Source organism: Megascapheus bottae, chromosome 27, assembly GCF_031878675.1.
Source record: "Megascapheus bottae isolate mThoBot1 chromosome 27, mThoBot2.hap1, whole genome shotgun sequence".
Lineage (NCBI taxonomy): Eukaryota > Metazoa > Chordata > Mammalia > Rodentia > Geomyidae > Megascapheus > Megascapheus bottae.
This window is the reverse complement of record NC_143535.1, coordinates 21,799,280-21,823,239: the sequence shown is the minus strand read 5'-3', so window position 1 is coordinate 21,823,239 and position 23,960 is coordinate 21,799,280. Positions and strand designations below refer to the sequence as shown.

Sequence of the window (23,960 nt, the reverse complement as noted above, 5' to 3'; positions counted from 1 at the left end):
GAGGAGATATGGAACAAAGGAGGGGATTTTGGAGGTTCTCAGAGTGATTTTAGGTGTCTGGTGGGAAATCCCATTCTGGACTACCAGGGCTTACTGGAACTGTTGCATGTTTCTTGGACCAAAAGAGTTTTGAGATGTGGCAGGTGACAGGCCAGTTCTGAAGATACTGGATTACTTAGTCACAGGACAAGAATATTCTAAGATCTGCAGATTTTATTGTGTGTGTTTGGCTTAAGGTTGGCAGGCCAGTGTGTAAATGCAATGATGAGACCGCTTGCAGGTGGAACAGGATACTCTTTCTCAAGAACAATACATCCAGAGGCATTGTGTCATCCTGTGACTTCTGAATTGCGATTTCTTCTGTCACACGCACCTCCATGTGGGTCCCTAGACCACCAGCCTCTGCAGCTCCTGGTTACTTGTTAGATATGCAGATTCATGGACTGCCCTCTTATCCACTGGACCCAGAAATCTGGGTTTGACTAAGCCCTTTCAGATGATACTCCTGAAGCACACTGAAGTTTGAGAAACACTGGTCTAGATCATATAAACGATCAGTTCTCTACATGAGGTGGATTCAACAGGCTTGCTAGAACCCCAACAGTTGCCCTCTTACAGAGGTCAAAAGAGAACTCACAACTGCCCACGTATGTTTGAGGTGAGCTAACTTAATTTTAGCTTTCATCTTTGGGCTTTGGGTGCTCCCCCCACCCCCCTCCTTTTTTTTTTCAAAGGAATAATGAATCAGACCAGACCACTTCCTTGGCACAAGATCATATTTTAGTTCAGAGACACATTTGCATAAATACTTGAAATGGGTCTACCGCAGGAGGTGGCAGCCTGAGAACACGTGGCTCTCCACAACCCTGTGACAGACATTGTGGACCTTTAGACAATGGATTTGAACACTTTAGACAGTCATGATCATTTCCAAAGACAGCTCTGAGAGCCCCTTGCTTTGCTACTGACTATTGACTCCAGGCCCTGCACTTCTCTTGAACTAAAAATTTTTCCCCCTGTGAGGTAGATTATTTATCAGGGAAACCAAATAGAAAAGAACTTTTCTTTTTTCTTTTTTTTTTTTCATTTAACTTTGCTAGTCCTTTGAGAATAGGCTGGCTCTGACATCTCCCTTTTGAGTCAATAAGTGCACTTTTACCTTTTAACCTACGCCATCTACTTGAACCTGAGCAAGGTCCAGTCAGCTAGAAGTCAATGTTAGCATTGTCATCCCCATCCTTTCTTCTCTTCCCTTTTAAGAACTTAGGCAGTACCCAAGGTCTCCTCAATGGGAGACCTACCTGGGTAAACCATGCCATCTTGATCCACAGGGTCACCTCAGAGGGGACCTTTGTCTATAACCCAGTACCTGAAGTTCATGAGCACAAGATGGTCCCACTGTGGGATCACAGGGGACATGGCTGGCTTTCACAGGGCTTGGCATCCTCAGGTTTCAAGTCCTTGTCACAGGTGGTGGAGGCCTGGCCAGAGGAATCCCTGCATTCCACAGTCCGCCTCTGCCAGCCAGCTCCGCAGGTGACAGAGCACTCGGACCAGTCCCCTAGCACCCAGTGTGCATGGAGCAGCGGCTGGATGAAGTTGGTGGTTGCTCTCTCTTTGTTATTCTGCTTATCGAAGTCTGTGTCATTGGGAACAAAGAAGGTATATCTGACTTTGGGAGGGAAGACCTCACCAGGGACAGTCAGGAGCTGTACTGTCAGCGGTTCAGGCAGTGCCCGGAAGCTCTGAAGCCTCTCTAGGGTTGCAATGGAGCCACTGTACTTTAGGATGGTCCCTTTCACCAAGATGTCCTGCTCTATGGCGGAGATAGCCAGATTGCCATTAAGCAGGTACTGTCCATCAGCCGTCTTCAATGCCAGGTAGCTGCCATCGTTCCGGACCCCTGGATGGCTTCGTTGTTTCACATCAATGTTGGTGGCACCAGCAGGGATGGTGACAATGTCATTGTAGCCATAACTGTGAAAGGGACAGAAAGACACTGTGATAGCTGGAGAGTGGTTATCTAGTGTAGGTACCACAAATGTTTGAGAGACAGAAGTAGGCAGTTCAGGTGCCTGGATGGGCAGACAAAAGCAACAAGCAAATAATGAAGTGACATTCTGCTACTGAAACAAGCAGAATTGTCTTGAAGTCTGGGATTCCCAAGGGTGTCTGCTTGATGTGGCATTTCTATTGTCCAAGTTAGAGCAGATTTTAACAACAGCATAGCTTGAAGAGTTCAGAGGGGAGTTGAAAAGCTGCATTGGTACAACCAAACTTGGCAGCTCTTGGTTTAATTTAGATAGTAAACACATTAGTTCCCATGTACTGGGTTCAAACTAGACTTGTCCACTTCCATACCCAGAGTTCAAACTACACGAGACTCCTTACCCATTCCAGAACCACCGAGGATGGAAAGTGGCACACTGCCTCTTTGAGTCAAGCAGTATTGTATATCGATATGGACTCAGGGAAGGACGAGGAATTAACTCTTGCTTCTTCCGCGCTACCTTCAAGTGTACCCAGACACCAGGAGCACTGAACTTCTGATGGATACTGTTTTTAAAACCTTTCAGGTGAGCCAGGTGCTGTGGGTCAGGCCTGAAATCCTAGCTACTCAGGAGGCTGAGATCTGAGGATTGTGGTCTGAAGTCAGCCACGGCAGAAAGGTCCTCACGAGACCCTTACTCCACTTAACCACTCAAAAACTAGAAGTGGTGCTGTGGCTCAAGTGATAAGAATACTAGCCTTGAGCACAAAGAGGCTCAGGGACAGTAATCAGGCCCCGAGTTCAAGTCCCAAGACATGCATAAAAGAAGTTTCAGGTCCATTATAGGCATAGTGGTTTATATAGAATGGTGAGAGCTTAGTTCTTTGATCTCTGTTAGGAATCTGGGTTACACTAGGCTGGGGAAAAAGTGAAGATGATTCAGGGGGTGGCCCATTGGGTTATTTGCTATTCTTGTTGTATGTGCAACAAAAGCTAGTTGGGGAAGGATGGAACCCCAGAGCAGCTGCTATTTTATTTGAGCTGGAAGCCATATGTATGGGGATGTATCAGCTCTGAGTCAACCAGCAAGAGAGCTCTCTGAGCAATCAAGACTTTTGCCAGTCAGACAGCTCTCCCAGGCCTGTTAAGGGAAGGACATCTTACACCAAGCCCAGTGAACCTTGTCCTTTCTGCAGATGGATATTCAGAGAAGGGAGTACAAAGGAGTGGTCTCAGCAGCCACATGAAAGTCTGAGGTCTAAGGACCTTTCTTCTCATGTATGTGCGCCTACATTCATATAATTAGTATTTTCCAAATTGCTTCATGAATTCTATGGTCTCCTTAATTCATAAAATAAAAGGTGAGCAAAACCAATACCATTACAGATGAAGAAATGAAAGCACAAAAAGATTAAGTGACTTTTTAAGATCGTATCGACAGTTAATGGAAACCAGAAAGAAGATGAGGGGTGGGGGTTGGGGGGGAGAGAAATGGGGACCAAGACATGTGAAAAGGTATCAATGTATGTGAATTAATGCACCTTCTATCTGGCAAATATCATGTAACCCTTCTATTAATTACAATAAAAATATATGGAAAAAAAAATAATAAAATAAAATACACTGAAGAAAAAAACACAAAAAAACAGAGTTTTAAAAATATTACACCATTGCTCATTTCCGGCCATTTTTTATGCTTCCTGTAGAGTAAGGGCAAGTTTAAGTATTTGTTGTTGTTACCTGGAAAATAGTATAATATTTATCTATGTTTTCCTGCTCGCTAGTTATAGGAGCATCTAAACTTCCTCCCACTAATTCTATCCTCAGTTTGTCTTACTAGTATTGTATTTACAGAGGCTTGCTCTTTTCTACCCTATATTCATTCATTCATTCATTTGTTCATTTGCTTTCTTTTATATATTATATGTGTAAAACATATTACATATTTGTATAAATGTATACACAAATGTATGTACATTTATGTCTATCTCTCATCTCACTAATTTCAATGAAGATCCTGGTCTTTTGGTCTTATCCCACTAGGTGCTAGACATATGGGCCTTGGATATTTTTGTAGGTCTAGACAAACTATTTACTGGCAAAGGTCCTGATTGTTCAGAGTAGTTCTCATGCTGATTGACTCAGAGCTGATACATCCCCATCCATATGGCCTCCAGCTCTAATAAAACAAAAAAGCTAATTCTCTGGGTCTTACTTTTCCTCTGGCCAGATCCTGTGCAAAAATGTACCACACACCCCGCCCAGGAAATCCTTACAACAACTCTGAGGGGCAGATGACTGCTATAGACAAACAGAAGCGCAGAACATTTATATAACTCGCACAGACTTCAGAATCATGAAGTAGCAGCCACATTCTTCAGCCTAGATACCACTGCTGGAGAGCCTCACCTGGTGGGAGTGAATGAGCCGGAGACCTTTCTGCATGAGGTGCCTTTGCCCCCACATACTCCACATTTGTCCACCTTCCTAGGGGAATCCACCACGTGGTCACAGCCAGCCTTGGCACATTGGCCTTTGACACAAATGGAAAGAGTCTCAGGGCCACACAGAGTGCCATCGATCACCTGGGGAAGGAAAGGGAGGAGAGGGCTTGTGGAGAAGCAACCCACAGGCAAGGTGGCCACGGGCTGCCTTCCTCCACTTTCTGATCTGTAGCCATGGAGATTCTTACCTTGGCCTCAAATACTTTAAATTCACTCCTTCCCCGGGCTCGGCAGAACAACTTGCAGCGGTCTCGAGGAGACACCCCTGAATATTTAGGGACCCATTGCAAAGGATTCCCATCTAGATCAGTGTAATTGTAGGCATTATATTTCTCACACTGCTGCTCTCTGAAGCTTTTTCCTAAAAGAAATAGCATGGAGATAACACATTGTTAAAGCAGGGAAGCCTATAGCTTAAGAAATTCTTGGACTCAGAGCACACTGTAATTTGAGCCATCAGGGTATTTGTGGGAGTTTTCCTTCAAGGAATAGGGAAAAGTGTTACTCATCACTATGTTGAGCTTTCTGGAATAAACACAGGGGTTGGGGGATGAGGTGGGGAAGATAATAATCCTATCTATTAGATAAACGTTGGTAGGAATACAGAAAATTCAGTAACTGTGGAAGGCATTGAATGATAGAACTCTGCTAATTATAGATATCTATAGATATGTATAGATACCATTGATATAGATCATTGATATAGATATATCTAGATCTAGATATATATCATAGATATATCATAGATATCTATAAATATATCCTAGATATCTATAGATAGATAGATATTTCTTTTTTTTTTTATTTTTTTTGTCCCTTATAGGCCTGGGCCTGGGTGCTATCTCTGAGCTCTTCACCCCAAGGCTACTGTCCTACCCCTTGAGCCACAGCCCCACTTCTCATTTTCTAGTGATTAATTGAGATAAGAGTCTCACATTCTTTAGTGCCCAGGCTGGCTTTGAACCAAGATCCTCAGATCTCAGCTTCCTGAGTAGTTAACATGAGCCACCATTCCTGGCTCAACTTCTATTTCTATCACTGGTTTTGTCTCTATATCTCATTTTCTACAGTGGAAAGCTCTATTTGCATATAGCACAATTGCCTCCAGTTCAACTCGATATAATCAGTCCTTCTAACAGTAGATAAGATTTTCATATGGTGACCTTACTATGTACCCTCATACCTTCTGAACATTTAGTGTCACAACCCATTATTTCTAGTCTGGAATAAAGTCCTCCCCCATATTTTGTGATTTTCAGTGACTGTATGTCACTCTTACCTACAAGGCCTTGTAGCAACCATTAGGAACCAATTCTGGCTACCCATGTGCACTGTTTTCCTCTTCCCTCCTACACCCCAGACCAAGCTGCAGGAAATAAGATAGTCTAATCGTGAAGTTAGACCTTCTCTTTCTACCATGCTTCTCCACTCTAGCTGTGTATTGGAGTGACTTATAATCACAGATCAGATTCTGTGTAAGTTGATTGAGTAAGGTGAGGGGGTCAGGCTTGTTTGGAGAAGTTTCTCTAAATCTAGTGGGGAATCTGTCATAAACTCCACATGCTATTTCAGCTTTAAAGGACCACTGCTAATATATTGGGATTGAATTCCCCTAAGCAAATGATAGCATTTCTCACACTAATACTACCTCAGGCATTTGGGATCTCAGTCTCATCAACTTCCCTAATTGACTCACTAGCCCTGGGTCTGTGCCTTGTAGATTAAGCCCTAATTGCTATGTAAAAGGGTTGAGAGACTACAAGATCCTTGAGGAAAGGGACCATCTCTTGTGCATTTTTTAATGTCCTTTATAACATTCTAATTACACAGAGGTGCTAACACTTGATGGCAATGACAGATGTGTTGCTTTCTGGCTTGTCCTAGGGGATAGGAAGAGGATAAGGTGAGGTAAAAGTGACACTGTTTCCTGGAAGTTTCTGTTGGTAGGCCCTAAGGGAAGAAGGGCAACTCTTCTTGATAGGAATGTGCATAGGAATCAGACTCAGACATCTTCCCTTCTCCCTGGGCCAAATGTTGGCTAGAAAGACCTTGGAGGTTTGGCACTGAGACTAGCTGTGCAAAACACTTCCATTCTGCACACAGACCAGGGTTCAGATGCCTCTGGGAGGATTACAACCTGGAACTTTATCCCTGTGCAGAAGTCCCTTCCTAGTAGGTTTGGTTGGAAGTGACATGTGGGTGTCTCCACATCTCTAAAGACAAGGCTAATCGTTTTACCTGGGAGAGCTGCCCTGGGTCCCTGATGACGTTTCCAAGCTTGGTGTCTTGCTGTTGCCCACTTAAGTTTGCATCACAGACATCTCAAGAGACCCACCCTTCTTCTCCTCCATAGATCTGTTGACATAAATAGCCCTAAGTGGTAATTACCATCATAGGGACATTCCTCCGTGTGGCATGACTGGTACTTGGCTCTCCGGCCCAGGCAGTATTTTCCTCCATTCTGAGGCTCTGGATTGTTGCATTCACGGTATGAAAACTGGACTCCTCCTCCACAGGTCCGAGAACATTCTCCCCAGGGTCCCCACAGGCCCCAGCCTCCATCCACCACAGGCTGCAACACATAATGGCGCTCAATCAGGAGTTAAGGAGAGGGAGCTGTGGTTGTCTGTGCTACCCAGTGACTGTGAACTTGACTTCCTCATCTAGTTACTCTTTTCTAGGGATACAGAGTTCACCTAATCTGTTGTATAGTGGTGGTGCAGCCTGTTTGGCAGTAGCTTTGGGAGCACAGAGCCTGTGCTGGGCTCCTTCACTGCTGATTGCCTGATGTTTAAAGTAGTACCTTGACCTAGCCAGATAATGGACAGTCTGCTGAATGAATGAGTCTCTAATCAGAATAAGGTTGGGTTGAATACAGTAGTTCTCCATGGGTGCCATACCCTGTCCTCTGTGGGACATTTGGCAGTGTTTGGAGAGACTGTGATTATCCTAGCTGGGTAGCGTCTGTACTACCTGTCACTAGTATGCAGAGATCATGAATGATGCTAAATATTCAAGAATGCACAGGCCCTCAGTAAAACCTTTTTCTAGTCCTCACCCCTACCTCCAAGTCACTAATGCCAATGTTGAGGCATCAGGCACTGGTGGCTTATCCCTGTAATCCAAGCTACTCAGGAGGCTGAGATCTGAGGATCATGGTTCAAAGCCAGCCCGGGCAGGAAAATCTGTGACACTCTGATCTCCAATTGATCATCAGAAAACCAGAAGTTGTGCTGTGGCTCAAGGTGGCAGAGTGCTAGCCTTGAGTAAAGAGTTCAAAGACAGCACCCAGGCCCTTAGTTCAAGTCCCACAACTAAGCTCCCCTGCCCCCCAAAATATCACTACTAGGTGCTGCCAGTACATACCAACACTTGGTGTCTCCTAGAATAATGCTGAGAAACAAGCAGAGACTCAAGTTTACAATTGACTTAAGAGAATAAAGCTTTTCCTTTGGTTGCTTTATTGAGAAAGGTTCAAGATGAACTTCAAAAATGATAAAAGCATTTTTAATAAAAATGTGCTATTTTAGAAATGAAATGAGTGTAACTATAATAAAAAATAAAATAAAAATTTCACAGTTAAAAAATGATAAAAGCAACATTCATTCAAATAAAGATGAAAATTACGGAAGACTATTAAGAAAAAAAGAAGTAATGCTTTGCAAATATACTGCTGCCCATTTAAAAGCATTGCCACTATTCTCATATAATCATGAAGATGTGGAGCTTTCTCAGTTTACAAAGCCATGATTCTGTATATAAAAATTACATTTTTTCCCTTAAAAATACCCAAGAATCCAAGTGCCATTGGCTCACATCTGTAATCATAGCTACTCAGAAGGCTAAGGTCTAGATTATGGTTCAGAGGCAACACAGGCAGGAAAGTCTAGGAGACTTTCATTTTCAATTAACCATCAAAAGCTGGGACTGGTGACTCAAGTGGTAGAGTGCTAGCCTTATTAGCCTTGAGTGAAAAAGCTAAGGGACAGTACCAGGCCCCCAGTTCAAGCCCCAGTACCTGGGGACAAATGATGAAACACGATTGTGTCATGATCGACCATGCTTCTCTCCTTGATGCTAGCTTGATTTGGCCACTCGTAAGTGAATGAGTGGTTGGACCCTTGTCCTTGCGCTTGAATTATGAAGAGATTGGGAATTGGCTGGGCAGGAATCTATGAATCTTGTGCCAGCTCAATTTAGGATGACAGTGTATGCCTGATCCTGCCTAAGGAGATTCTTGAGGCTCATGTAAAAGGCCAGCTTTATGGAGCATGATTCAGTGCTGGGCAGGGACTAGGCCGCAAAACTCAGTGGATGCTATTTCATTCCAATGGCTCAGTGACTTGCAATAAGAGAAATGTGATCAGCCTTGAAGTTTGCACATATTAAGAGCAGGGCACAGAAGTGAGTCACTTAAAAACGCGTGCTGGCATTGCCTTGGATTTTCATGCAAGTTTCCTTTGGACTGGGCCAAGTTTTCTCTGCCTGGACAGAGGCAGTTCTGATGCCTGCTCTCCTCCTCCTCTTGGAGTAGTCTGAGATTCCTACAATGACTCTCATTCCCTGATCTCTAATTAGGAATTCATTTCAGATGTAGGTAGGCTATGAATGTTTCTCATTCAATCCTTGGTGAAATGTTCTGATCCCATGTCACTCTATTAATAGAAGAATTCAGGCCGGGAGTTTGGCCTAGTGGTTAAAGTGCTTGCCTAGCATGCGCAAAGACCGGGGTTCAATTCCTTGGTACCACATACATACAAAAAAGCTGGAAGTGGTGCTGAGGCTCAAGTGGTAGAGCTCTTCTAGCCTTGAGAAAAGTCCAAGGACAGTGCTCAGGCCCTGAGCTGAAGCCCAGGACTGGCAAAAAACAACAACAACAAAAAACACAACAAAGAAGAATTCACACTGGTCTTCAGACTTGTTAGTTTGTGCAAGCCTTTGGTCAGCTCCAAATAAGTTCACAAAGGGAGTAGCCAGATGCCAGTGGCTCCTGTCTGTAACCCTAGCTACTCAAGGCGCTGATATCTGAGGGTTGCGGTTCTAAGCCAGCCCAGGCAAAAAAAAAAAAAAAAAAAAAAAAAAAAAAGTGCCTATGAGACTCTTATCTTCAATTAATGACTCAAAAAAAATGGAAGTGGAGCTATGGCTCAAAGTAGTAGCCTTGTGCAAAAGAGCTTAAGGACAGCACCCATGCCCCGAGTTCAAGCCCTACAACTGACAAAGAAAAGGGGTGGGCTGGGTCACAGAAGCACCCAGAGCAGTGGCAGTATCCCACTGCACTGTATAGTTTCATTTGTTTGTTAAAAGATGAATGTAGGCCAGGCACAGTGGCGCATATTAGTTACACAGGAGTCTGAGATCTGAGGATTGCAGTTCAAAACCAGTCTAGGCAGTTAAATGCCTACAACTCATCTCCAATTAACTAGCAAAGAAGCCACAAGTATATGGTTCAAGTGGTAAAGTGCCAGTTGTGAGCAAAAAAGCTAAGGGAGAACACAAGGCCCTGATTTTACACTCTGGTACCAATACACACACACACACACACACACACACACACACACACACACACACAAATGTGACAGTCCCTGATGAAGCCTTCTTCCTTTTTCCTGTTTCCCTCCCTTCCTTCTCCCTCACCTTGGGCTTTTCTACTTCCTTTTTGGGCAGGCAGCTGCCATCTAAGCAGAGGTGCTCAGGTCCACAGGGTGTGCCGTCAGCCCATGGCAGGCTGCCGTTCTTCGTGTGGCAAAGGGGCTCATCACTCTCTGTGTTGCACCAGAGCTGGGCGCAGATGTCCTGCGGAGGAGTGTTGGGGCAATGGCGGAAACCAGGCCCAAACATCTGCTTACACTGTTGGTCCAGTGCGTAGAGACCCTTGCTGCCTGGCAGGTCTGTAGGAAGGGGCAGAACTGAGGTGGGAGCATCCAGGAGACAGTCCCCTAGGAATAGAGAAGCAGAAGAGTAAAAACAAGAAAAAAGACTTCCCTTTCTTTTTCTTTTCCCTCAGTCCTGGGGCCTGAGCATTGTCCTTGGGCTTTCTCAAGGCTAGCACTCTACCACTTGAGTCACAGCACCTCTTCTGGCCTTTTTTGTATATGTGGTACCAAGGAATCAAATGCAGGGCTTTGTGCATGTTAGGCAAGTACTCTACCATTAGGCCATATTCCTGGCCCAAGACTTCCCTTTCAGCACTTCATAGCCTCTCACACTCTGCTCTAATTTCATAGGACATGACTTGGTCTGTGTGTACATGTGTGCATGCTGGCTTGGGCTTAAGCTTGGGGCCTGTGGGCTGTCCTTTAGCTGTTTTCGCTCAAAGCTGGTACTCTACCATTTGAGCCACAGCTCTACTTCTGGATTTTTAAAAATACATAATTTTGTTGTGGTACAGAGGTGTTTCCTAAGTCAGATAATGAGAACTCTTTTTGGACAATGTCATTCACTTTCCCACAGTTTTAGTTATGGTTTTTAGTTTTTGCTACAAAATTAGAATTAAAAGTTTTTGAAGTCGGATAGGGAAGGGAGGAAAACAAGATGAGGGGCGGGGGTGGGGAGAGGGAAATGGGGACCAAGACATGAGAAAGGGTATCAATGTATGTGAAGTAATGCACCTTTTATCTGGTGAATATAATGTAACCCTTCTATTTATTACAATAAAAATATATGAAAAAAAAGTTTTACAGATTTTCCTTCCTTGGATGGTTTTGAATTGTGATCCTCAAATCTCATCCTTTTGAGTACCTAGGATTATATAGGGGCCACCCAAGCCTGGCTAGGAAACAATTTAAGATACAGACACCAGGACTTCTTTGGTCTCAGTCTAAACATTGTCAACACTCAATCAGCAACCTAGATAAGTATTTAATTTTGACTAATAATAGCAATGTTTTTCTTTGGACTGCTTTTACTTTTCTACCTAGAACATCTAGGATGGAATCTCTGTGACCTACTTTAGAGAATGCCCGCTAATAAATCTCATCACAAAATCAGTTTTTGGGTGGGGATGTAAATTGACACTTAAAAACCATGCAGATAAACCATAAGTACGTACACTGGCATAACCGCGCATGTCTGCTTCCTTCAACAAAAAGGAAGCACTTCATTGCCTTAATCAGACATCCCCAGCCCCCACTGCTTACTTCTTGTTCTCGCATGGCCTTCTCAGTGCCTCTGCTATTTCTGAGCTATCATGGGTCCATCCTTCTAGCCTGGAACATTCCCTTCTCTTCCCAAATGCTACGTTTTTCCATTCTGTTCAGCTCTGTTCAAACTCACCTCTTCCAGACAACCTTCTCAGACTAATTCCACCTGCTTTGTGATGAATAAATCTAGATGATCCCAGAGCAGATGGGGCACAGATGGGGCATGGTAGGGCGGATGTTTGGAATGCCTTTCTAGAATGACATGTCTCTGAAGTCTTTCCCCACCCTAAGCTTTGTGAGAAAGCACAGCTGCCGGGAGTCCCCCCCAGTCAGAGCAGGTGCCAGTAGCCTCCGGGGAGGCCCCATAGCAGCTGGCTGGAGAGAAGCAGGGAGGGCCAGAGCAGAGCCTACCGTGGCCATCGTCCAGGAGCTCCGTGAGGTATGTGGCACTGCAGGGAGACCAGGGCAGCGTCTGATTCAGGTGCACGAAGAGCGGCGCCATCATGTGGTGCTTACTCATGGGCCCAAAGAGCCTCGCGCAGGGTTTAGAGTCGTCGTGGGGCATGCTGAGAACGTGCCCTGCGGAAGCAAGGACCCTGGTTTACTGCCCCTCTCCCTCTTCCAACCACCTGTCCTGCCCCAGTGCTACTCACATGGGCCAGGGGTGGTATGGCCTAGGGCAGTGCTTGCCTGGTCACCAGCTCTGGGTACAGACAGCTTGACTCGCTGAGACTTTTGTTTCTGGCCCCATCTTGGGCTTTTCTCTTCTAGGAGGCTTTTTCAGGTGGCAGGAGAGCATCATTACCCCTCTATTTTCTACCCTGTCTGTCTGAAACCCACACCTCTATTATTCATTAACATGGTACTCTCTTCAAAATCCATCTCCTTTCTCCTTCCCCCCAGGTCCTTATTGCTAGGTTTGCACAGCATCATGTTTCCAGAGTACTCTGTAGCACCATACTCCTGGCCAGGACAGTACTTGAGTGTTTTGTTCTTGTGCCCAGGGAAGTACTAGTTAGCAACACCACGTACAGTATTTCATATAACTGCAGTCAAAACTCTGAGCAGATAATGGCTAAGTGTGACCTCTGTTTTTCCCTCCATCCCTTTTTAGGATGAGGTCATTTTGGACAGCATCTAGCTCCCTTTGAGGCCACAAAACAGGCTTTGGCATGACAAATCTTACCTAGCTCATGGGCCAGGGTGTAGGCAGCCTGGAGCCCTTCATCTTTGATCACAGAGCAGCTCTTGCTAGGATCACAGATGGTGCCAATGTCTGCTACTCCCAGTGTGTCACAATGCCCTTCCTTCCCACAGAAGTTCTATTTGGTAGAGAGAGAAAAGATCGTTTTGAGGACCATAATCAGGATGAGAAGGAGATGTCATCTCATACGTGACATTTTCCCACAGAATCTTCTGTGAGATACTACCTGCTGGGCTTGTGCTTACTGAATTTCTTTTCTTTTCTGGTGCCAGTGCTGTGGCTTGAATTTGGGGTCAGAGCACTTCTCCTTATCATACCTCTACTTCCAGCTTTTTGCTTGAATGTAAGAGTCTCACTGACTTTCCTGCTCAGTCTGGCTTTGAACCAGCATTCTCAAATCTCAACATCCTGAGTAGCCAAGATTATAAGAATGAGTCACTGCCCCTGCTTTCTATCTCCCCAAGTAACTGAACTTTATTTTTTTTTTTAAAGACTTTGGATGCAGCAGTGGGTTCATCATTTATAGATATGTCATCTAGGATCTCTGCAGGGCTAGGGTTTTTTTTTAATCTTGGTTATATTCAAGATAGTTCACTCATTCTGTGTTTCTGAAATATAGAAAGTGACCCATGAAATAAACTTTTATTAAAATAACACACACACACACACTCATGTACTCGGGAGGAATTTCTGAGTGACATAAACATCTCCCTCTTGATTACAATAGCTCAAAACCTATGTATATAAGGTCATATAGGATGAGACTAAATGAAACGAACTCTAGGATATGGAAACAAGAGGTTTATCTTGTGTGATTATTGTTCTTAATGTACTATGTTATTTCTCTTTTTTTTCGCCCTTCTGGTTAAGCTCATGCTGTTACTGTATCTGATTTTGTTACCTGGTATATTGTATATATGTTTATTTGTTTATTTGAAATAGGGAAGGGAAGGGGGGAAAATAAGATGATTGGGAGGTAGTGGGGGGAAGGAAATGGACAAAAACATGAGAAGGGGTATCAATGTGTGACAAGTAATGCACCTACTACCTAACGAATGTAACTGTAACCCCTCTATATATTATCCAACAATAAAAAAATAACATTTCCCTCTGACTTCCTACAGGCTGCTCATGTAATGAAGTCTTTTCCTCATCTGACCTCAGTGTTCCAGGCTGGCCAGGACTTTACAATGCACAACTCCACAGCCCAGCAGCCAGGCTGTCTTAGACCAACTCTGGGCTCTGTCACTGTGTGCTTCTTGTATCTCTGTTGTAAAGTGGAAATCATATCACATTTCCCTGGAGAGCTGTTGTTGCCTGTGCTACTCAAAGGTTAGACAGAGTTTGGACTGTATTACTATATGCCCATGTCTTTGAGAAGTTGTCTGAAGAAATTTTACCAGATAAGTGGGATGACCTCTCACTGTGGGAGAAACTCTGGGAATTCCCCTAATTACCTGCCCCTTGAACAATGACTGGAGACAGAACCCGTCTCCCACTTCCAACTCTGTTCTTTCCCTGGATGGTTCAAGCCATTTCCTCTCATGTATTATGACCTCAGCAGACAGCTGGTTACAAACGTTTGGAAAAGAGCCCTTATGAGATTCTTCTCCTTCCCTTACAAATACCTCACACTTGTCCTCCTCCCACATGACCTCCTCCTCTCCATTCCAGCTGAGGCCAGCAAGGAGACAGTTCCCATGTTTGGGCCGTCCTTGTGGCCTTCCCTTTGAGCTATGTGTTCTATCTCCTGCCCTCATTCTTCCAGCTCACATACCTGTCTGGTGAGCAGGATGGCAGTGTCATAGTGTTCTGGGTGCCGGTCACTGGGCTTATTGAAGTGTCGCTGCCAGCTGCAGAAGTTACGCAATGTCAGCCCACCATTGTCTGACACCTCTGGGCCCTGTTTCTCATCTTCCACGATCAGTACTTTGACCACCATGAGGCTGATGGAGTTCCTGATGCTGGGGTGCTTGTAGATGTGGGCTGCCAGGGACATTAGGGTGAGGACGTGGTTCTGTTTGGAGGCAAAGCAAAGCGTTACTCTTGGGGCCCTTGACTGTCCACTGTCAACATCTCTTCTTACCAGGCATTTAATTTGTTCATAGGATGCTCCAGCCTGAGCACTAGCTTTGAAGCATCTCAAAACCCTGAGGGCAAGGGTAACAATGTTCGAGAAGTAATTACCCACTACCTAATGAGTGTAACTGTAATCCCTCTATACCTTACCCCTACCCCCCAAAACAAAACAACAACAACAAAACAAAACAAAAAAAATCAACCCTCAGGGGCTTGGTCTTCCCAGAGAAGAAACCCAAGGTTTAGTAACTGGCCCAGGATTAGAAAGCTAGAGTTTACTATGGGCACTGGAGCCCAGATCTGCCTGCCTGTAAAGCTTGTACATTTGACATCCAGATCAGCTACACTATCTGAATTCCAATGAATTCAAATTCACAAGAATCAGAATAGACAGATCTGCTGTCACATTGGCCACCAATGGCCATATATAGCTTATGGCTACTGTATTGGAAGCAGACAGAAAGTTCTTTTGAGCTCTGGATATCATTTGTCTCCTTGTTCACTGTCCCTTCTTTGTCTAGCTTGAGCCCAGAAGTAGTGTTCTGAATGTTTAAGGTGAGAGAAATATTCCTTTAGAAGTCCTCCTGTTCCTGCTATGTCTGCTAGGACAGCTACTACTTTCTAGTGTGGGAACTGTTAACCTGAAAATTTCACACTCATAACCATTCTTGGCAATAGCTATTTTGTACCAGCTACTGGCCACATCTGACACATCATTAAATTCTTGCAATAACCCTGTGAAGCAGGCATCGCAATCCCCGTTTCATCAAGAAGGACATGGAGGGTCACGCAAGCTTAGTAACTTGTCAAAGGTCATATTGTTCTTAAGGCCAGGATGCAAGCCCAAGTGTCTGCTTGAGGTCTACATTCTTCTCATCAAGTCTCTCAGAGTTTGGTTTCCTGGATAGCCCCAAAGGGTTTAATTGCCTTCTGCCCAGGGCTTGGACGTTTAACAGGTCTAATAAGATCCATATGCTTAGGGTGCCACCTGTTTTCAGTTCCACCCAGCCCTGCTAAAGGAGCCTACATCACTGTTTGGCCTCTGTCTTGTCTGTAAGCTGCCAAATACTCCCCTAATCGATTCCTAGGTCTTGACAGGAGGCCAGATGCGAGCTCACATTCCTGCCTTGGGTCCTCACGAAGTTGCCTTCTTGAATTCTTTGGCAGAGGTAAAGACAAAGGTACAGAGACAGGCTAGCCTTGAGCCTATATAGCATGGCTTCTCCCTCTGCCTCTGCTCCCTGGGGCACCACCTCCTGTAGCCTCTCTCTGTCCTCCTGCAGTCTGGAAGGTGGGAGTGGAAGGAAAGGAAAGGCTGTGTGTGTGGGGGGGAACATTCCATTAGAGGAGGTCCTGTGTGGGAGTCCCAGATGAATCCCATTATTTGTGAATGGGACCTGTTTGTTTATCTCAAAGGCAACAAGCCAGGCATTTTGTTAGTCTTACAAACAGGAGTTGTAGGGTTACTAAGGGCAGGTTACTTGGCCCATCACGAACTCCAGCCATGTTTAGGCTGATGTAAACCTCTTATCAGCAAAGTTGAAACTTGGCATTTGCTCCTGGAGTCGGATTCCAGAGGGGAGCAAAAGCAATCACATGTTACGCAACTAGGGGTGAGGAACAGTAGCTTGCAAGGCAAATTCCTGGCTAGGTTTTTTTTTTTTCCTTTTTTTAAACTGTTTCCATAGGCTAAAGTCTTCTGGTCTGTCTAGAAAAGGCCATGATCTGATAGACAGAAAAACCAACCCCTGAAATTTCTTCTGAGATTGACCTGCCAGCTCACAATCTGAAAAACCAAACCTACTCTCACAGAACTTCTTGCTATTGAGTCCTGATTTCAAAATCTGAAAATTGGGATAAATTAAGTCTTTTCAAAGACCATGTGAAACTAAGAGATGCTAGCTGGTAGGGATTGGAAGGAGGAAGCTCATCATGAGAAGTGAAGGCCTGAGGTTTGAGAACTGTCTATAGGCCCACACTGACCGGGTCAGACAGAGGCTGAGTGACAGAGCAGGTGATGGTCATTCAGGGGAAAGCAAAGAGAATTGGTATGGACTGCTGCATGAAGATCAGGAGGAGACATCCTAACCTTAAGGAGTTCCCAGCACTAAATTTTCTAGGGAGCTGCCTCCATCTGCAGTTTAGGGAACTCATAGGATTGTCTCTAGATACTACACAGTCGTCAGGCTAAGCTGGCTGGTCAGGCATTTGCTTCAAGGGGATGATTAGACATGACGGTATCTGAAGTTTTTTCCTAATCACCAACTATCTCAGGAGACAATCTGTGTTGTGAGGGCTACAAGGATTCTGTGGTCTCATGTTCCTTTCAGACCCTCACTCCAGTTGATCCCCCATTATCTCTAGTAGTCTTGATCAGAAGCCTGCTATCTTTTACCCTCACCTGCTCCTTGTTAGCTCTTCTGAGAAACAGACATCTAGGAGCTTTGCCTTGGAACAATGCTCGGTTTCCTAGTGAGAAGGACCAGGGAGGACAGGCCAGGTACATGAACTCGAGTCCTCTAAATCCTGACCTCCCACCCATTCCCTGGGCTTGTAGTCATCTGGACAGCAGGTCCAGGAGCCAGTCAAGGAGAAGGACAGATGGCTTGCTCTACCACTTGGTACCTATTTTTCCCTCTTTGCTTTCTATATAAGCACAGGCTCTGTGCTCCAGAATGTAAATGGAATCCCACACAGCAGGCAAGCGTCCCAAATGGCATCTGTTTTGGTGGGAACCTAGGATCTGTACAGGCAAGGGTCGTCAAGCACCCCTGCTCTTGGGGATCTCAAGTCCTTAACTTTCATTAGGAAAAGATGGCTTTTTCTTTAAGGGATCTCTTCCTGTGTTGGTGTCCCCTAGAATATAAAAAAAATGGCACTTTGATAATTTGAACTATGAACTAGAAGAATTCCCTCCAAGGTACCAGGCTCCTCTGGTATCTGAAGCCTACCTTGGGAAATCTCGGGGCGGCCAAGCCTGAGCCAAGTACATTTCCAGAGGCTTTGCCCTTGCCAGAAGGCAATGAGCTAAGCTCTTGGTGCCCTAACTCTTCTTCCTGGAATGGCTTTAAAGCCTGGGATGGTGATAGGGAGAAGGTAGAGCCACAAGCAAAGGAAGAGGACAGTGGTGAGAGGAAGAAAGAGCAAGAGCAACTTGGCAATCCTTTACCTTGCCTTGTGTTCCACACAACAAAGGGCAATGCCACCTCTCCAATACACACACTGACATGGAACTGCAAGAAGTCAGCCTTAAACACCGGAGCTGGGAAAGATGAAGAAGAAAGTCTTGCCTGACACCAGTGGCTCATGCCTATAATCCTAGCTACTCAGGAGGCTGAAATCTGAGGTCTATAGTTTGAAGCCAGTCTGGGCAGAAAAGTCCCCATGAGACACTTATCTCCAGTTAATCACTCAAAAACCACAAATGGAGCCGTGGCTCAAAGTGGTAGAATGTTAGTCTCAAGCAAAAGCACTCCAGGACAGTACCCAGGCCCCGAGTTCCCAAGTACAAGCTCTACAACCACTACCACAACCACCCACAACAAAAAGGTCTCTCTGATACACAGGACAGCAAGGCTAAAAAGCAATAGCTGGCATTTCAGTTTGTGTGGTGACATCCATTCTAACAAATGGATTCCATCACCAAGGGTAACTGCAGTTAAAAGCAGGCACAAAGTCAGGTGCCTTCCATGCTTTGCGAAGTCTTCAACAAAATGGTAGGATCTGGGTATAACTTCTATTTTGCTGGCAAAGAAACTGAGGTACAAAGAAATAGGTAAATCTCTGTCTGCCTGTCTCTTTTCTTTCTCTTCTATTTTACTTCAAAGTCTATGCTTATGATCATCACACTATCTGTGAAGTTGAGCCAAAAACCCGAAGCATGTAAGCAAGGCTGTCCCTATTATTGTCTATGTACATACCACCTCTAGAATAGTTGGGCATTTTCTTTGGGAATACTCAGTGTCTCTTGACTGTCATCTTGATTGTGGAAGATACAAAGGACTCATTTGCTTGTGAGATGAACAGAGGTAGTGCAACTACACAACTAGAGGGGCCTATATATATATGTTTATCATTCAATCTAGGACACTCTTGGCACTGAAAAATGACAATATTAAGAATTATGCTGCAATCATGAATTGGGACAATGCTGGGGACACCAGGCTGTAGGATCCCTGCAGTCAGAAAGCCTGTAAAAGGACAGCGGTAAGGAGGGATGACTGTGACAGCTGTTCCCTGAAATGAAACCCCAGAAACCTGACATCTGGAAATGTTCCAGTCTGCTTTGGGGAAGATGTACTGCTACTCTTCAGCCCTCTGTGCTAAGAAGATTTAAAGCTCTGCTCACGGCTGGGATATTAGGAAAGAAACCAAGCCCGGGGAACTGTTCAGACTGACATTCTGTCCTGTTCCAGGTTCACTCAGAGGACAATTAGCAGAGGCCAGATGTAGACTGAGTTAATGGACGCTTCCAAGGTGGTCTCTCCTTTCAGAAAAGCCCCCTTTGTCTGAACTCCTTAACTGTGACACCAGATAAGAAGGTAGAAGGCAGAGGCCTCTTTTGTGAAGGGATTAAGTGAACTCAATTGTAGAGTTCTGGAAAACTTCACTGTTGCTTAGCAGTGACAAGGGCCTCAAGCATAGCTAATTCTTTTTTGCAGCCTTGAAGGCAAAGATAGTCCCTTCCCAGAATAGGGCTTCAATACTTTGGTTGGACATTTTGGAACCCCTGGATATCTACAATATAAACAGATACAAGAGAGGAAATAGTCAGAGATCCTCCTTGTGCAAAGATGCATGCAGCATGGTACAATAACAAAGAATGTTGGACTCAACGTTGGGTTGCAAATACAGCCCATCACATACTAGCTTTTTGACTAGCTGGGGAAGCCACATGTTTTCTGTGAGCTTTGTGTTTTCTCTCTGCGTCTCTCTCAGGTATTTCCATTGACCTCATGTAAGCAAAACTATTCTGTGCATTGAACATTCTGAGAGTATCTGCATCTTCCAGCAGATAGGATCCTTGTGAAGCAACTTGATCCAGGTGACTTACTACATTTTACATGGTTAGAGTCTTTTTTTGTTATCACTACCTTCTTCCCTGATTAGTCTATGACACACCAAAGTGCCTTCTATCTGTGTGAATGATATCCCCAGGAGACTCTTTCTAAGTAACATGCAAAGAGCTGCCAGGTCTTGGGGCACCAGGACTTGATTTTTACTTTTCTCTCTGATTAATTCATGGACCCATTTTAGGAAGCCTAGGGGACTGGAGCTGAGAATCTCAATGGCTGCTCTGAGGGGCCAGTGGATAATCATAGGAACAGCTGTGTGCCTCAGCTGCTCTCTTATCCAAGAAGGCATAAACAAGGGGGCAGATGAGCTGGGACATGATCAGACCAAAGGGGAAGACTTCAAAATTTCAAAATGGTCTACCTGAGTGAAGAGTAGACCGTCTGGGGAAGAACACAGGTGTCTTATATGTCTGGTACCTGTTCCTGATGTCTTCCCCTTCCAAATTGGCCAGGTAAGTGGTGACAGTGAATGGTCCAGAAACCTGTCTATGTAGAGGGGGAGTGGACTGGACAAGCATGAACCAGGCTGTCTAGAACTAGACAGGAACTAGAATTTCCAAGAGAACAGAAGTATACCATAGCGCCACAAACCTGGATCTCAAGAAGTGAACCAAATAAGGCCCAGGAACCAACGGTCCTGTTTCAGTGGCTTGGGAATCCTGGAGCCTGGATCTGGAGCAGGGCTGGCTGTGGACAGCTGTGGTGTCTGGAGATGCCAAGGGTGTCCCTGAGGGAAATACTTGGCACCTCCAGTGTGCAGGTGATGAGTTGACAGAGTGAGACGTTAGGGAGGACATGTTGGCTCGGAAGCTTGACAAGCTGACGTGTTCTGCCACTTCCCCACATTCTTGTTGGCTCTTTCACCCCTTGGTTCTTAGGCAGATGCCAGAAACTGGTCTAATGCAGGGTAACAAATGCACATTTCCTCTCTGGGTTTGCAATTTCTTTCTGGAGGAGCCTCCTAGAGCCAGGTGTGGTGGTCCTATTACCATAGATCTTTCCTCACCTTTCTCCTGCACCCTCTCTCTAGCACTTGCCTGGGCAAATGGCTCTTTCTGCTCACAGAATAGGACAGAGAAGCAAAGAGGAAATTAAAGTAGACCCATGCCTCAGCCATCTGCTCTGATAGCTCAGAGTTGCCTTGCTGTGCTCTGGGAAAAGCCAATATCACAAAAGCAAGCAGAGGAGCCCGCCGGGGCTGGAGGAACGAGACAGACCTCTCTCCCATCATGCTTCTTCATCAGTTTCTTATGAAGCGTTCATTCTCTGTCATAGAAGGTGGAAAGATCAGGGTTTTGCCTTCTGTGTGAGGCTGATGCCCTTACTATACCCAACAGTGCAAGCCCGAGCCTAGAGTGAGGTTCTTGGCCAATGATGCCATCACTTCAAAAATTAACTGAGCTTCTGTGGTGCCAAAATCCCTGTTTCAGGAAACCATGACCTCTAAGCAGGTCAGCAGTCTAGCTGGCACATCTCAGGCTCCCTAGAAAGAAAGAATAGAGGAAGAGAAAAATACAGCTCTCTCTTGGAACCCACATCTCTTTTCTTTGGGGAGATCTTTGTCCAGTCATTACAGAGAATATTGGAACCTCTTGCCAAGTCACTACCATCTTTGCATCCACTTAGACAGTCCAGCTATGGTAGCAATCTCGTCCGCTCAGTTTTTCTCTCCCAGGGAAAGCTGTGTCTAGGCTCAGCTGGGTGGATGGAGCTCAGCTCAGGCTCCTCCAGAGACATTAAACAGTGCCTGTTCATCCTCACCTACCCCCTCCCTTTTTCGTGATACGGCAGCTATCCCGGCTGAACCCTGAGGCAGACATTTTGTTCCCCTCCCTTCTTGGGCTGGATACTGGCATTGCCAAGTTCTACCGGGGCTGAGAGCCAGGTTGGCAAGGTAGTCAAGTCTATTCCCCCTTGATCAGAACCAGCTGGGCACACAGAAGTGAAGCAGCCCCTTTCCGAGTTCAGGTCTCTCCAGGCAACGACTTGTACTCAGTTCAACCTCAGTTGGGTACCTAGTGGAATCAAACCCACTCTTCTTCCCAGCTCAGCTGTCTCTCCCTGGAAGTATCTCAGATCAGGAGGCAGTAGCCAGCAGAGGGAAGAGTGTGTGTGTGTGTGTGTGTGTGTGTGTGTGTGTGTGTGTGTGTGTGTGTGTGTGTGTGTGTTACTCTTCCAGAATGTTCAATTTTTATCTCTGTTGGGAGAGACAGGTGCCTAGTGGGTTGTGGGCCAACCCACCTTCAGTTCCTAGTGGCACACTGGTCATGTGCTGGGAGAGACTGGAGGGGGGTGGTGAGAGAAATATCCTGCACTCTAAAATCTGGAAGGGGTTTCGGGGGCGAGCGTTGGGGAAAGAGGAAGGCAGAACAGAAGTGAAGCAAGGACAGAGAATCTGCTTGGCAGTAGGCTTGGGAGAGCGAGGGGTTTTCCAGACAGACTCCCGGGAAGGCTCTTGGATCCTACCTGCAGATCGGCCCCATAGAAGGAAGCCATGGACGCGTCAGCCACCAGCAGAATTTCCACGAAGCGCGCCTCGGACACGAAGCGCTTGGTTCTGCTGGTGCTTCGCAAGGGTGGCGGCGGATCCCGGACGGCTTCTGCCTCTTGGCGCTCCTCCTCTTCGTCCTCGGGCTCCCCGTCGCCTCTCTCCGGACTCTGATCCTGCCCCACCTCCGCCTCCCACTCGGGTCCTTGAGGGAGGGGAAGGGCTTCATCCAGGGCGAGCTCGGGATCCCCGCGGCGCCCCGCGAGCCCCCAGCGCTGAAGGACGTGCGGCTGGTCCAGGGAGCCCCCTGCGCCCTGCGGGTGGACGGCGAACTCCTCGCCGGCCACCAAGAAGGAGCCGCTCAGCCCGCGGCACAGGCTGACGGCGGCCAGGGACTCGGGCTCCCCGTTCACCGTGCCGGAGAAGAAGCAGCCGCGCAGCCCCTGCTCGCCCCGGGCCTCCCCGCTGGAGCCCCCGACGTGCTCGATCTTGAACTCGGGAGCCAGGAAGCTGGCGTCAGGCGCCAGGCGCAGCTCGAAGCCCCGGCCGAAGGCGGACAGGTGGAGCACGAGCTCGCCGGCGCCGCGGCTCGGCAGGCGCGTGGGCACCACCACTTCCGAGGCCTGCCCCCCAGCTCCCGGCCCCGCCGGGGCGCCGCCGGCCAGCGGCGGCTGCAGCAGGAGCCGCAGCAGCAGCAGCAGCGGCGGCCACGGGGTGGCGGCGAGCGCCGGGGGCATGGGGACTCCGGGGGGAAGAGGGGCGGGCGGCGCGCGGGAACCGGGAAAGGAACTCGCCCGGCGCGGGCAGGTGCGAGCCACCGGATCGGAGTCCCCTGCAGGAGGGCTGGCGGCGCCTCGGGTTCCCGCAGCCCGCGCGTCCTCCGCGCCGAGCGCAGGCAGCTGGCGTCCCGGCCCGCGTGCGCTCGCCCTCCGCTCGCTCCGCGCGGCCGGCTCCGGTCTCCTCCCAAGCCCTGGGAAGCACCGAGTGGGTTGCTGAGCTCTTCGTATTTATACTTCCTCCCCAGCTTTGACATAAGAGGTTTATTTTTGATCGCTCACTATTCCCGTTTCCCCTCCCCTGGGGTCAGAGGGGGGGGGAGGGAGGGAGAAGGAGGGAGGGGGGGGACTGGGATGAAATGTAACACCAATCAGAAGTCAGCGAGCCCCTCCCCCCACCCCGCGAAGTGTCAACTCCACTCCTTCCTCCCCCCCTTCCCTTTCCACGAGGCCCCACGTTAAGGCCATGTTAACTCCTACAATGCTGGGCGCCCCCTCCCCCGCCCACCCCCGGGATGCAGTCCTCAGGAGCATCCCAGCCTCGCTCTCCTTTGTGCCAGGTCCGGGCGCCAGATCACATCATAGCAAGATGCTCCTGCACAGGTCTCAGAGATGGCGTTCAAGTCCTTGCAAAGATCCGATCGTGTAAGGAGGGAGGTCTTCGGAGAATGTTCCGGGGCTTTTCAACTGTAAATTACAAGA

General features: G+C 46.8%; 1 protein-coding gene across 1 annotated transcript; it reads right to left on the bottom strand.

The window, feature by feature from the left end:
• Positions 1 to 588: 588 nt before the first annotated feature.
• On the bottom strand, positions 589 to 23,228 carry Adamts8 (ADAM metallopeptidase with thrombospondin type 1 motif 8). Its single transcript, XM_090319742.1, has 9 exons — positions 22,461 to 23,228; positions 14,618 to 14,857; positions 12,823 to 12,958; positions 12,048 to 12,215; positions 10,132 to 10,433; positions 6,883 to 7,066; positions 4,683 to 4,855; positions 4,400 to 4,575; positions 589 to 1,977 (listed from the first exon to the last, which is right to left on the bottom strand). The coding sequence occupies exons 1-9, from the start codon at positions 23,217 to 23,219 to the stop codon at positions 1,407 to 1,409; spliced, it is 2,709 nt and encodes a 902-aa protein (XP_090175868.1). The 5' UTR covers positions 23,220 to 23,228; the 3' UTR covers positions 589 to 1,406.
• Between the last annotated feature and the right edge of the window lie 732 nt (positions 23,229 to 23,960).